The sequence below is a fragment of the Agelaius phoeniceus genome, unplaced genomic scaffold (assembly GCF_051311805.1).
Source record: "Agelaius phoeniceus isolate bAgePho1 unplaced genomic scaffold, bAgePho1.hap1 Scaffold_113, whole genome shotgun sequence".
Taxonomy (NCBI): domain Eukaryota; kingdom Metazoa; phylum Chordata; class Aves; order Passeriformes; family Icteridae; genus Agelaius; species Agelaius phoeniceus.
The window spans coordinates 1521842-1535176 of NW_027509877.1; the positions used below are offsets into that span (position 1 = coordinate 1521842).

The following is a 13335-nucleotide window of genomic DNA, read 5'->3' on the forward strand; positions in this document are numbered from 1 at the left end:
ATCCACCGGCACATCCACACTGGGGAGAGGCCCTACAAGGGTCCCACTTCATGGGAAGAGCTTCTCGATGAGCTCGAATTTGACCAGAAACCAATGGAGTCACCAGTAAGGGAAGTTGTGCGAGTGCCCCAGCTGCAGGAAGAGCTTCATGCACCACTCCAGCTTCTTTCTCCATTGGAGGTCCCACGTTGGGAAGAGCCCTGGGGATCCATTTTCCCTGTAATCCATGCTGGGAAGACAGCTGTCAATTTTCCTGCCCCTCCCAATGACCTGATGTGGCATTGAAAAAAATAAGGGTCTGGCCATAGCCCTGTCATTACATTCACTCCCACCTCAGGTCATTGCCAAGAGCAGGAAAGGGACTCTCTCTCTCTCTCTCTCTCTCCCTGAGGAGAAGGGTGTCCTTTCCAGGCAGGGGGAAATACATGGCCAGGAAAGACCCAGTGAGTTGTGTTTTAGTTTTCCCTTTAAAAGTTTTATTGATCACTTCTGTTATCAATATTGTTTCTGTTCCTGTTTGTTCCTTATCTCATTTCTGTTCCCAGTAAATTGTTCTTATCCCAGCCCGGATCTTTGCCTTTTGTGCTTTCCATGGGAGGTGGGAGGGCAGCGAGGGCAGCGCGGTTTTAGCAGGAGCAGGAAATTGGGGAATCCCATTCCTGAAGCCTGGCCCATGGAGACCGAGCATCCCAGCTGGTGCCAGCCCTGGTGGCCATGGCAGCAGCCTTGGGAGCGGGTCCCTGGCTGGGGCTGTGGGAACCTCTTCCCTCTGGTGCCCAGGGACAGGAGTGGAGGGAGCGGCTGCAGCTGAGTCGGGGCAGGCTCAGGTTGGATGTCAGGAAAAGGTTTTTGCCCAGAGGCTGCTGGGGCCCTGCCCAGGCTCCCCAGGGCAGGGTCCCAGCTCCAGGGCTCTCTGAGCTGCAGCAGCATTTGGCCAGCGCTGCCAGGCCCGGGCTGGCATTGTTGGAGTGTCCTGTGCAGGGCCAGCAGTTGGACTGGAGGATCCTGATGGGATCCACCCAGGGACTCCACCCTTTTCTACAGGAGCCCTGCTGCAACAGACCCACACCTGACACTGCAGGAGGACTGCAGCCACAATTCCAATTGGATTGCTACCAACAGCCTGACCAACAGGGTGTCAGGTTGGGTTCTGGTTCTGTCATTGCTGTTTTAGTTTACTGCATTTTTTATTTTCTCCTTTTATTTTCTTCCCCAATAAAGAACTGTTGTTTCCTGCTCCAATATGTTTTTCCTGAGAGCCTCTTGATTTAAAATTTATAGCAATTCGGAGGCAGGGATGTTTACATTCTCTATTTGAGGGGAGGCTCCTGCCTTCCTTAGCAGGCGCCTGTCTTTCCAAAGCAAGACAGCAGGACAGAAGGCACTTTGATTCCTTTTGTCCCAAGTTTCTCCTGAGTTCACGACTTCAGATGAACTGGAATGGGCCCGACAGCACAAAAGCAGCCACAATGAGCAGGATCAACCCCCAGGTCACCATTAAATGCACTCAATCCACACCTTCCAGAGCCCAGCAGCAATTCCTGCCTGTGCCCCCAGCTCTGGGTGAGCCTGAGGGGCATCGCTCTGGTGTGTGCGGGGCCGGCTCCTGCAGCACACAGGGCTGGGAGCCGCTCTGTGTCCCGCAGCTTCGGCATCTCAGGCACCGCTCCACAGCTGCGGGGCTGTGCCAGCACTGTTCCATGGCTGGAGCTCCTGTGCCACCACTGTTCCATGGCTGTAGCTCCGGTGCCACCACTGTTCCATGGCTGTAGTTCCTGTGCCACCACTGTTCCATGGCTGTAGCTCCTGTGCCACCACTGTTCCATGGCTGTAGCTCCTGTGCCACCACTGTTCCATGGCTGTAGCTTCTGTGCCACCACTGTTCCATGGCTGGAGTTCCTGTGCCACCACTGTTCCATGGCCGTAGTTCCTGTGCCACCACTGTTCCATGGCTGTAGTTCCAGTGCCACCACTGTTCCATGGCCGTAGTTCCTGTGCCACCACTGTTCCATGGCTGTAGCTTCTGTGCCACCACTGTTCCATGGCTGTAGTTCCTGTGCCACAACTGTTTCATGGCCGTAGTTCCTGTGCCACAACTGTTCCATGGCTGTAGCTCCTGTGCCACCACTGTTCCATGGCCGTAGTTCCTGTGCCACCACTGTTCCATGGCCGTAGTTCCAGTGCCACCACTGTTCCATGGCTGTAGCTCCTGTGCCACCACTGTTCCGCCTTTTCCATGCTCACTCCATTGCTGCTCCAAAGCTGTGCTGTGCTGTTTCAGCACGGTTCCTCTGCTCCTGCACCACTGCTCCACTGCTGCTCCAACACTGCTCATCTCCCCCTGTTCCACTGCTCCTTCTCTGCTCCTCCCCTGCTCCCCTGGTGTTCCACGGGTGCTGCTTCTGTTCTAGTGCTGCTGCCACAGCTGCAGTGTCACAGAGAGGGGAACATTCGGGCAGCAACCACTGTGGTGTCACAGAGACCGGGACAACGGGACTGCCACAGCTGTGGTGTCACAGAGAGGGGAGCGCTGGGGCTGCCACAGCTGTGGTGTCACAGTGAGGGAAATGTTGGGGTGGCTGCTGCTTTAGTGTCATTGAAGGGAACACTGTGGCTGCCAGTGCTTTGTTGTCATAGAGAGGAGAACATTGGGGCTTCCACTGCCCCCAGTGATGTCATAGAGAGGAGAACATTGGGACTGCCATCCTTGTGAGCTCAAAGACAGGGTAACCTTGGGGCTGCTACCCCTGGTTTGTCATGGAGAGGCTAATCTTGGGGCTGCCCCCGCTGTGGTGTCATAAAGAAGTCAATGTTGGGACTGCCAATGCAGTGGTGTCACAGGCAGGGGAATGTGTGGGAGTCACTGCTGGGGTGTCACAGACAGGGGAGCATTTGGGGCTGCCACCCCTGTGGTGTCACAGAGAGGGGAATGTTGGGGCTGCCACTGTGGTGCTGTCATAGAGAGGAGAATGCTGGGGCTGCCACCTCTGTGGTGTCACAGAGAGGTGAATGTGGGGGCTGCTACTACTGTGTTTTCATAGACAGGGCAATGTTGGGTTGGGCACCAAAGTGATGTCAGAGAGATTGGAATGTTGGGGCTGCCACCACTGTTTTCTCATAGAGAGGGGAATCTTTGTTCTGCCACTGTGTTGGTGTCATAAAGAGGGGAACACTGCGGGTGCCACCTCTGTGGTGTCACAGAGAGGGGGATGAGGACTGGCACAGCTGTGTTGTCACAGAGACAGGAACAGTGGGGCTGCAACCACTGTGGTGTCCTAGAGAGGGGAACATTGTGGCTTTCACCATTGTGGTGTCACAGAGAAGGAATTTAGGGCTGCCACAGCTGTGGTGTCACAGAGAGTGGAAGGTCAGGATTGCCTCCGATGTGGTGTCACAGAGAGGGGGACACTGGGGCAGCCATCGCTGTGATGTCACAGAGAGGGGAATTTTAGGGCTGCCACCTCTGTTCTGTTACAGGGAGGGGAACATTGGAATTGCCACCCTTGTTGTGTGACAGATAGGGGAATGTTTGAATTGTCACTGCTGTGGTGTCACAGAGAGGGGGACATGGTCCTGCCACAGCTGTGGTGTCACAGAGTGGGGACACTGTGGCTGCCACCCCTGTGGTGTCACAGACAGGGGAATGCTCGATCTTGAAGTGCTGTGGTATCATAGAGAGGGGAACGTTGGTGTAGCCACTGCTGTTGTGTCACAGACATGGGAACACTACCAAACCTGCCCTGGTGCTGTGCCCACTGCAGTGCTGCTCCTCTGTGACACTGCAGGGCCTCCTGGGGACATAGTTCACACTCTGGAGACTCATGGGGCTAAAGGAGCCCTGTGACTCTCCAGGGTCTTGTAGAATCCATGGAACCGAGAGGAGACTGTGAAACTCTGGGGCTTCATGGAACCATCCATTGTGATACCTCAGGGCCTCATGGTTCCCAGGAATCCTTGTGACTCTACAGGACTAAGTGGAACTAAGGGGACACTGTGACACTGTGGAGTTCATGGAACTGAGGGGATGCTCTGAGACTCAGGTGCCTGAAGATGCTCAGGAGCCGTTGTGACCCTGTGGCTTGTGGAACCAAAGGGACACTGTGACACTGTGGGGTCTCATGGAATCCAGAGGCCCTTGTGACTCAGTGAGGACAGTTGGAACCAAGGATCCATTGAGATATCTCAGGGCCTTGTGTTGTCCAGGGATCCTTGTGACATTGTGGGGCCTCATGGAACCAAAGGGAGCCTGGGACACTGTGTAATCTCAGGGAACCAAGGGGACTCAGAGACACTGTGGGGCCTCCTGGTTCTCAGTCACTTCTGACACTTGTGTCCATCTACAAAGAGGCAAAGCTGGGCAGCCTGAGCCTGTTGATCCAGAATATTCCCATCTCCATGGGAGGATGTTCCTGCCAGCTGTGGTGCTTTGTGTTCTCTCTGCTCTCTGGGGGAATTGCATCCTACAGGAGACCCCAACTACTCCTATAGCTGACACCACAGGGCCTGCTGTGGGGTGGGAGCAGAGGCATCTTTCACTCCATCATGTTGCTCAGAGCCTATCCAAGCAGGAACATTTCCAAGGATGGAGCATTCACTGGCTCTCCACCAAGGCTAACGGTGAAAGCAGGGCGCTGGGGGAGGCAGCAGGGAGAGCAGAGGCTGTGCTGGGTGAGCGAGGGAAGAGAATGAGTGCAGAAGGCACAGCCCACCAGGAGGCCACCAGGCAGAGCCATGGAGCCTCCCCAGGTGAGGGTGACCTGCCCGGGGAGTGCCCTGCTGCCCCCGGGACTGTGCTGCCACCCCCGGTGGAGGTGTTTGCCCAGCAGGATGTCCCCTGGTCACCCAGGGCTGTGCCGCTGTCCCAGGCGGGAGGGCGCTGCCAGCTGAGTGTGCCGTCCCTGGGGTCAGTGGTGGAGGCGCCCCAAGAAGCCTGGCTGTGTTAAATGAGCACCCTGCAGCCCCTCTGTGCCCTGCCATGGCTGCCAAGACACCTGAAAGGACTGGCTGCTGTGCTGCTGTGCCCTCTGCTGCCCCTTGTTCTGCCCTGCTGGCAGAAACTGCCGCAACCGCCCAAGCCCAGCGCGGGTTGTCAATGAAGAGTGCTGCTGCTAATCCAGAGGGTGGAGAGACGTCATGCTGCAGAGCCACATTGAACAGGCACTCTGCCACTCTGCTGTGCCCTGCTGCTGCAGCTGGAACCCCAGAAGCAGCACTTGGTAGTAGCAGGGAGGCGCTTTGCTACTGCAGCCGCTGCAAGGCACCCAGCCGCCACCACTGTGAGATGCCTTGCTCCTGCAGGACAGTGCCTGGCCATGGAGCGGGCTTTGCTGCCCCTCCACCAGGCCCTGCCACACCAGCTGAGATCTCAGAAGCGGTGCCCGGCCCCTGCAAGATTCCAGCTCCTCTGTGCCATGCTGCTGCCCCTGTAGCCATCTCTGCCTGCGCTGGAACCACCTCTCTGTGCTTTGCTGTGACTGAAAGCGCCCCTGCAGCTGTGCCCAGCCACGGCGAGACAGTGCCCGGCCCCAGCGGGAGAGTGCCCTGGCACTGTGAGGGGGTGCCTGGCTGCGGAGCCATTCCTGGCTGCTATGGAGTTACCTGTGCCTGTTGCCAAGCTGTACCTGGCTGCTGTGAGACTCCCAGCTGCTGTGGAACACCTGGCTACGATCAAGCCGTATCTGTCGCTCCATGCCCTGCTGTCAACTGCTGGGAAAAGGCGTCGGCTGAGCAGTTCATGCAGGGGAGGGTCCCCGGCGGGGGTCCCTGGGCCAGTGCCCCACCTTGGCCAGCACCCAGCAGCCAGCTTAGAACTGGTGCAAACCAGGGGAATCTGACTGTTTAATTAAAACAAAGCATCCCAAAGGCCTGAGGTGGGTGATGATGCGATGGGATTGCTGCCCAGTGCTCTGAATGTCAAAGTGAAGAAATTCAGTGAAGTGCAGGCAAAAGGCGGGAGCGACTGTGATTCTCTTAAGGCAGTTTTTGAGAGTATAGTTACAAACTGGGCATTGCTGCAGTGATTGCACCTCCTCATGGTCCTGCTGGAAAGCTTGTGTAATGTAACCCAGTCGATCTCTGCCCCAGCACAGAGGTGGTGGGGATGGCCAGTTCAACGTCCTCCTGTTGAAATGTCATCCTCCTGAAACAAACAGTAAGAGCTGGGTGGCTCTTTGCCCAAGATCTGACTCCAGGATTTTAAAGTGGGCAAAAGATTGCTATGTCCTTGCTCTGTCCTTCTTATTCTACCTCTCCTAAACTTGTGGCAAATTTACTATCCGGAGCCATAAAATGGGGAACCATTTTAAAACAAAATCTCTAAACATAACTAGGTGACCTGGTGTCCCAGGATCTACAACTGGACACCTTCTCTCAATTTTGCAAGGTAAACCTGGTGTTTTGATTTTCTAAACACCAGGTAGACCTGTTGTCTAAAATCTGGGTAGACCTAGTGTTGAAAAATTTACCATCTCACCACTCCAGTATGTGAACTGGCTTCTCTGGTGAACTCTGAGTTTTCTAGATTGGACTTGTTTATGAATAACTTTGAATGTGTTCATTTTCCCGCAAGCTGGGAGGGTTTGAGCAGGCTGCCTGAGGTCTATGAACAGTTTGCACCACGGCCAAGTGTGAGACTGAAGATCTGCCTTCCGAGGAGCTGTGAATCGTTTGTGCTTGACAACAGGTAGAGAAACAGCAATTGTGAGACTGAGGGCACACCAGAAACATCACCTGCTGAGCCGGAGAACGACACCAAGCCGGCGACATCCCCAGCTCAGACAGAGAACCACGGGGAACAGACACTGGAAGACATCCTTACTGTGACTGCTCCTGATAACAAATCCACCTTGTCCTTGCTGTGGTACCCAGGTGAACTGTGTGTTGGGCTTGAGTGAGCATCTGAGGGTAGCCCACGGGATAAGGAGGGTTTGTTTTCTGTGTGCTCAATGTGGAAAAGAGAAGAGTAATTCTCATGGTATTGTTTGTCACTTTGGTAAATGCAGGGGAGCAGCAGAAATGGCTCCAGGCAGGGAGTGGATATATGAGGAATGCAGCAGAGACTTAGAGATGAAAATTGCTCTGGGACAACACAAAAGATTGGCACATTCATTGGTTAGAAATCAGGGAAGGGTTGCTGTTTTCCACCCAAAAGAGACTTCCAACCCAGGAGCCCACCAAAAATGCTGGACTAAAGAGGAAGAACTACTGGTAAGATTGGAGGCTCAGTTTGAGGGCAACAAAAGCATCAATAAACTCATTGCAGGACACACATCACAAGCAAAACAGCTGAAGAAATCAGGGACAAAAGGAGATTGCTGCCCAGGAAACCAGGTGAGGATGCAGATAAGGAACCTGGCATGAGTCATCAAACCAGGAGAGCAGCTGGGGGCCTGCGAATGGACTTGGACAAAGATCTTGGGAGGAGTCAGATGCCTGGGAGAGCAGCTGCTGGAAGGAAAACAGATCCCAAGATGAGTCACCACCCTGATAAAGATAACAACAGCTGGGAAACAGCAAGTGACAGAGGGAGGGGGAGCTGCAGGCCCATTATCTCAGAACCCTCAGTGAATGGCTATCAGCTGGGACAATTCACACCTTCCTGTGGATATCCAAGCACTTAATAGATGATAAGGAGATGCAATCAACAATCAATCAGCACAGGAATGCTTTTGATGCCTTGAATTAATCAGCCAGATAAGAACAGCAACCCAGGACAAGAGAAAAATGGGGAGCCAGGAAAAAGGACCAATAAGACCTTTTCAAAAGTGGATGAAAAGAAGAACAGTTAAGAAAGGTCATTTTCTTTGCTTCTAAGACCTGTTCCATCTAGATAGGGGAAAACTTGCTAAAATTATCCTGAATGACAAAGAGTGTTTGTCCTGTGAAATCCCACCCATCGAACTTTATTCAGTTTTTAAAGCCTGATGGGAAACACCTGGAACATTTGATAGCCTTGGGAACTTCCAAATTGTGGGAGATTAGGGACCGGCCGCAAGATCTCACATTGTTACGGGCAGACAGAACCCCTCCCCTTTACCGTTACTTAGCCCCACGTGTTGTTGACCATTAACCCCTGTTATAAATGACCCTGCCTAACCGTTAATAAACGCCAGTTACCGTCCACCTCATTGGTGTGTGCGCGTGCTTGGTCCGTGTGGCAAAGGCGCTGCCACCGAGCCGTCCTCGACCTGGGATGCCACGCCCCAAGCGTCAGCAACACCAAATTAATGGGAAAGCCAACATTAGTGCTTTCAGAGACTTAATTATGGCAAAAGAAATTGAGAAAAATGTGCAGGAGATGAGCAAAAACTCAGCTCCCAGTCCAGGATTACTCTAAGAGACATCAAGAAGATGGATCCAGAGTACTCCTGGACCATGGAGATCTTCAGCTTATGGTTAACATCAGGAAAAATCCCAGACATGGTGAGGGGTTGCAGGACTGTTTTGATTCCTAAGTCAACCAAAGCAGGGCACCTAAAGGACATTAACAACTGGAGACCCATCCTGATCGGTTCCATCTTGCTAAGACTGTCCTCCAGGGTTTTAACAGCCAAACTGACCAAGGCTTGCCCCCTCAACCCAAGGCAAAGAGGCTTTATAAGGGCAGTGGAATGCTCCGAAAACCTGAAACTCCTGCAAACTAGAATTCAGTCCGCAAAAGGAGAACACAAACCCCTGGCTGTTGTATTTGTGGACATGGCCAAGGCTTTTGACACCGCAAGCCAGCAGCACGTTCTACATGCCCTACAGGAAAGGGAGGTAGATCCCCACATCATCAATCTGGTGAGCAATACTGTGAAAAATGTTTTTGTCATTTGTGTCAATCAGCAATGGAATCAGCAAATGCTTTTATCTGCTGTGTGGAAAATGGATGCATTCTTTGGGATAGATCCAAAGAAGGCTTATGAAACTTTCTATAACCAAATAAAGCTTTGAACTAAGGGAAGTATGGTAAAGTAAAGAGATGAGGTAGCAAGATGACTGATGCTTAGAATAAAGTAGAGGAAGAAGTGTGGTGAAGCTAAGGGGACTGCAATGCGACTAAATGCTTATGTGTAATAAAAAGCTTAACAAAATCACGTAGCAGACAGCGGTGAAGGGGCCTCGCTCCAGACAAGCACAAGAAGGACAGGAAGCCAACAACCACCTGGAAAGATGATAAAATTGCTTATTCCAGCTGATTGATACTTACTCATTTCTACTAAACAAGCACACTGGAAACTGCTTTTTTATGCTTAAAACCAGTATATATATACTTTACTGAATTTGTAAGTGGTGTGTGCCGTGAGTGGAGCGGTGACTCCCCGGCCAACCAGCGCTGCTTGCTCGCCTTCTTTAAAATCAAAGATATAGAAATAAAATTCACATTGACTATTGAAATTTTATGTATTAGTATGATCCTTGTCCCATGGCAGCACTCCCAGTATGGTCCCAGAATAATCCCAGTTACTTTCAAGCACTCCCAGGATGGTCCCGGTTGCCTCCAGCTAGATCAACCCAGTCAGTCCCAGTATGATGCCATTTGCTCCCAGTGTGCTCCCAGTTGCTCCCAGTCACCCCCAGTCCAGGGATGATGTGCATGGTGTGTTCCCAATCACTCTCAGACACTGCCAGGGTTAATCCAGTCAGTCCCAGTATGTGGGGACCCCGGTGTGGTCCCAGTTGCTGCCTGTAGGAACCACTTGTGCCCCACATGGTTCCAGTTGCTCCCTTTCACCCTGACTTTTGTTCCAGTGTTTCCCAGTCTTTCCCAGTGTATCCCAGTTCCTTCCAGCATATTCCCAGTCACTCCCAGCATGATCCCAGTAGAAGCCCAGTTGTTTCCAATGACCCCCAGCATGCACCCAGTCACTCCCAGTTCTCCCACATGCTCCTGGCATGATCCCAGTTGCTCACAGCTGCTCCTGCTCACCCAGAGCATGATCCCACTTGCTCCCAGTATATCCCATTTGCCTCCAACAGGGTCACAATTGCACCCGGCAGGCTCCTACTCAGTTCCAGTATGATCCTGGTATGATGTGAGTACAAATGCAGTGCAATCCCAGTCACTGCCCATTTGATCCCAGTATGATCCCAGTACAGCCCAGTGCCTCCCACTGAAGCCACTCCTGGGATCTCCCAGCCCTCTCTGCATTCACCCCTTCTGGATCTCCTGGGAGGAACCCCAAGGGCTGGAAGTCTGCAGCCAGGGTCCCCAGCAAGGCCCAGTTTGGATGAAGAAGGAGAGCAAGAAGGGAGGGAAGTAAGAGAAGGAGGTTGGCTTAGGAAGGAAAAGGAGGAGGAGGGAGGGAAGATGAGGAGTGGGAGGAAGAGGAGGGACAAAGGAGGATCAGGGAGAGGAGAAGGAACCATGATGTTGAGCATTCCCTGAATTCACAGGCTGTGGGATCATCACCCATCTGTTAGAACTGGAGCATTTATCTTCTGTTAATTGGGCAGTTTTCTTTATCTCTTCCACAACCAATCCATCCTCTGGGAAATATCTTCTCTTAATGGGCCATTGAGTGTCACTGCATGACTGATAAAAACCACATCATCCCATTGTGAGATGCTCCGCCCAGGGGGAGGAGCCAAGCATTCGTACCTGGATATAACCGCATCCTTGGGACACCACATCAGCCTCTTCCCACTGGATTCTCAGAGAAGCAGCTTTCTTCTCCACAGGATTCCCTGAGGAAGACCAGGCCTACCACCACCACCACTGGACCTTCAGAGGAAAACTCCACCCTTCTACAGGATCCTAACAGAACCACATCTGTCACTGCAGGAGCTCTGCAGCCACCATTTCATAGGACCCCTACCAGCAGCCTGACCCGCAGGGTGTCACGTTGTATTCTGACCTGGTGAGTGGGGTTTTTTTGTAAAATGGCATTTGTATTTTTAAGATTTTCCTAGTTCAATAACTGTTATTCCTATTCCCATACTTTTGCCTGAGATACCCTTAATTTCAAAATTCTAGTAATTTGGAGGGAGAGGGTTTACATTTTCCATGTCAAGGGAGGCTCTTGCCTTCCTTAGCAGACACCCGTCTGTTCAAACTGAGACAATGTCCCAGGACACCCGGGCAGGTGAGGAGGAAGTCAGTGCCCCTTTCCCCCTCTCTCCTGCTCCATCTCCCAGCCCAGCACAGCCCCCGGCTGCAGGACAGCCCCTCTGCCAATGCCGTCCTGCCAGGAAATCAGTGGGGGGATCTCTTTCCCCTTCCCTGTGGCACAGAGGCAAATCCCATCCTGACCTTGTCATTCGTCCTCCAAACAATAAGCTGACGATGGAGACCAGGGAGGACAAATCCCCACAGCAGAATCTCGTGGAAGAGGCTGTTTTGAGCAACTCTAGTGCACAGGAATCCAACAGGGAAGAAAAGCCCCAGAGATCCCAGAGGTGGAGGGGCTGCAAAGCCAGCCCAGGGTGCTCTGAGGAGGAAAGACCCACCCTGAGCCAGGAAGGTGGACAGAGCTTCAGCCAGGGCTCAGAGCTGGTGGCCCATGAGCAGCTTCACGATGGGGACAAGCCCCACAAGTGCTTGGAGTGTGGGAAGAGCTTCAGCCGGAGCAACACCCTGATCCGCCACCAGATGATCCACACTGGGGAATGGGCCTATGAGTGTGGGGAGTGTGGGAAGGGCTTCAGCTGCAGCTCTGACCTGAGTGTCCACCAGATGATCCACACTGGGGAGAGGCCCTATGAGTGTCCTGAGTGTCAGAAGAGGTTTCAGACCAGCTCCAATCTTCTGCTGCACCAGCGGATTCACACCGAGGAGAGGCCCTTCCGCTGCCCCGACTGCCAGAAGGGCTTCAAGAACAACTCCCACCTCATCAGCCATCAGCGCACCCACACTGGGGAGAGGCCCTATGAGTGTCCTGAGTGTGGGAAGAGGTTTCAGACCAGCTCCCAGCTCCTTGTGCACGAGCGGATTCACACAGAGGAGAGGCCATTCCCCTGCCCTGACTGCGGGAAGGGCTTCAAGCAAAACTCCCACCTCATCACCCACCAGTACATCCACACCGGGGAGAGGCCCTACGAGTGTGGGGAATGTGGGATGAGCTTCAGCCGTAACTCTCACTTGACCAGACACCAACGGAAGCACCAGTTAGGGAAGCCCTGCAAATGCCCCAACTGCAGGAAGAGCTTTGTGCACTGCTCCAGCATCATCCCCTATTGGAGGTCCCACGTTGGAAAGAGCCCTGGTTATCTACATTCCCTGTGATCCATGCTGGGAAGACACCTGTCCCTTTGCCTGCCCCTGCCAATGACATGATGTGGGCCCAAGGTTATGAGGGTCTGGCCATGGCTGTGTCATTACATTCACTCCTACTTCAGGTTATTGCCAGGGGCAGGAAAGAGACTCTCTCTGTCTGCCGTGAGTAGAAGGGTGTCCTACCAGGATGGAGGGAATGCATGGCTGGGAAGAGACAGTCGGTGGTGTTGTAGTTTTCCCTGCAAAAAGTTTTTCTTATTCCTTCTGTTATCCATGTTGTTGCTGTTGCTGTTTGTTCCTTATCTGGTTGCTGTTCCCAGTAAATTGTTCTTATCCCAGCCTGGGATCTTTGCCTTTTGTGCTTTCCATGGGAGGCGGGAGGGCAGCGAGGGCAGCGCGGTTTTAGCGGGAGCAGGAAATTGGGGAATCCCATTCCTAAACCCCAGCCCATGGAGACCGAGCATCCCAGCTGGTGCCAGCCCTGGTGGCCATGGCAGCAGCCTTGGGAGCGGGTCCCTGGCTGGGGCTGTGGGAACCTCTTCCCTCTGGTGCCCAGGGACAGGAGTGGAGGGAGCGGCTGCAGCTGAGTCGGGGCAGGCTCAGGTTGGATGTCAGGAAAAGGTTTTTGCCCAGAGGCTGCTGGGGCCCTGCCCAGGCTCCCCAGGGAAGGGTCCCAGCTCCAGGGCTCTCTGAGCTCCAGCAGTGATTGGCCAGCGCTGCCAGGCCAGGCTGGCATTGTTGGAGTGTCCTGTGCAGGGCCAGCAGTTGGACTGGAGGATCCTGATGGGTCCCTCCCAGCTCAGCCAATTCTGTGGTTCTGAGATCCCATGAGCCTGGGGATGGGACTGGAAATGGTTGCCATGGCAACAGGCTCTGGCTGCAGGCCTGAGCTGGTGTCAATGGCAACCACCCCTGGCATGGGGTCTCCATGGAGCTGCCAGGGGACTGAGCATAGCAACAGGGGGCTGGTGATGGTTACCATGGAAACTGAGCATAGCAACAGGGGGCTGGTGATGGTTGCCATGGAAACTGACCATAGCAATGGATTCTGGTGATGGTTGCCTGCTAAGGAACCGAGTTGCCACAGGCACTCAGAGGGGTTCCATGGGGAAATTCCAAGAGTCTCCAGCCTCTTCATG

At 53.4% G+C, this 13335-nt stretch overlaps 1 protein-coding gene across 1 annotated transcript in view; it reads left to right on the forward strand.

Moving 5' to 3' along the window:
- LOC143693004 (uncharacterized) overlaps positions 1-13335 on the forward strand; it is a 680702-nt gene that overhangs the window by 199514 nt on the left and 467853 nt on the right. The window contains 1 exon segment of the mRNA XM_077173088.1: positions 11539-11696. Coding sequence (XP_077029203.1) covers positions 11539-11696 — 158 coding nt within the window.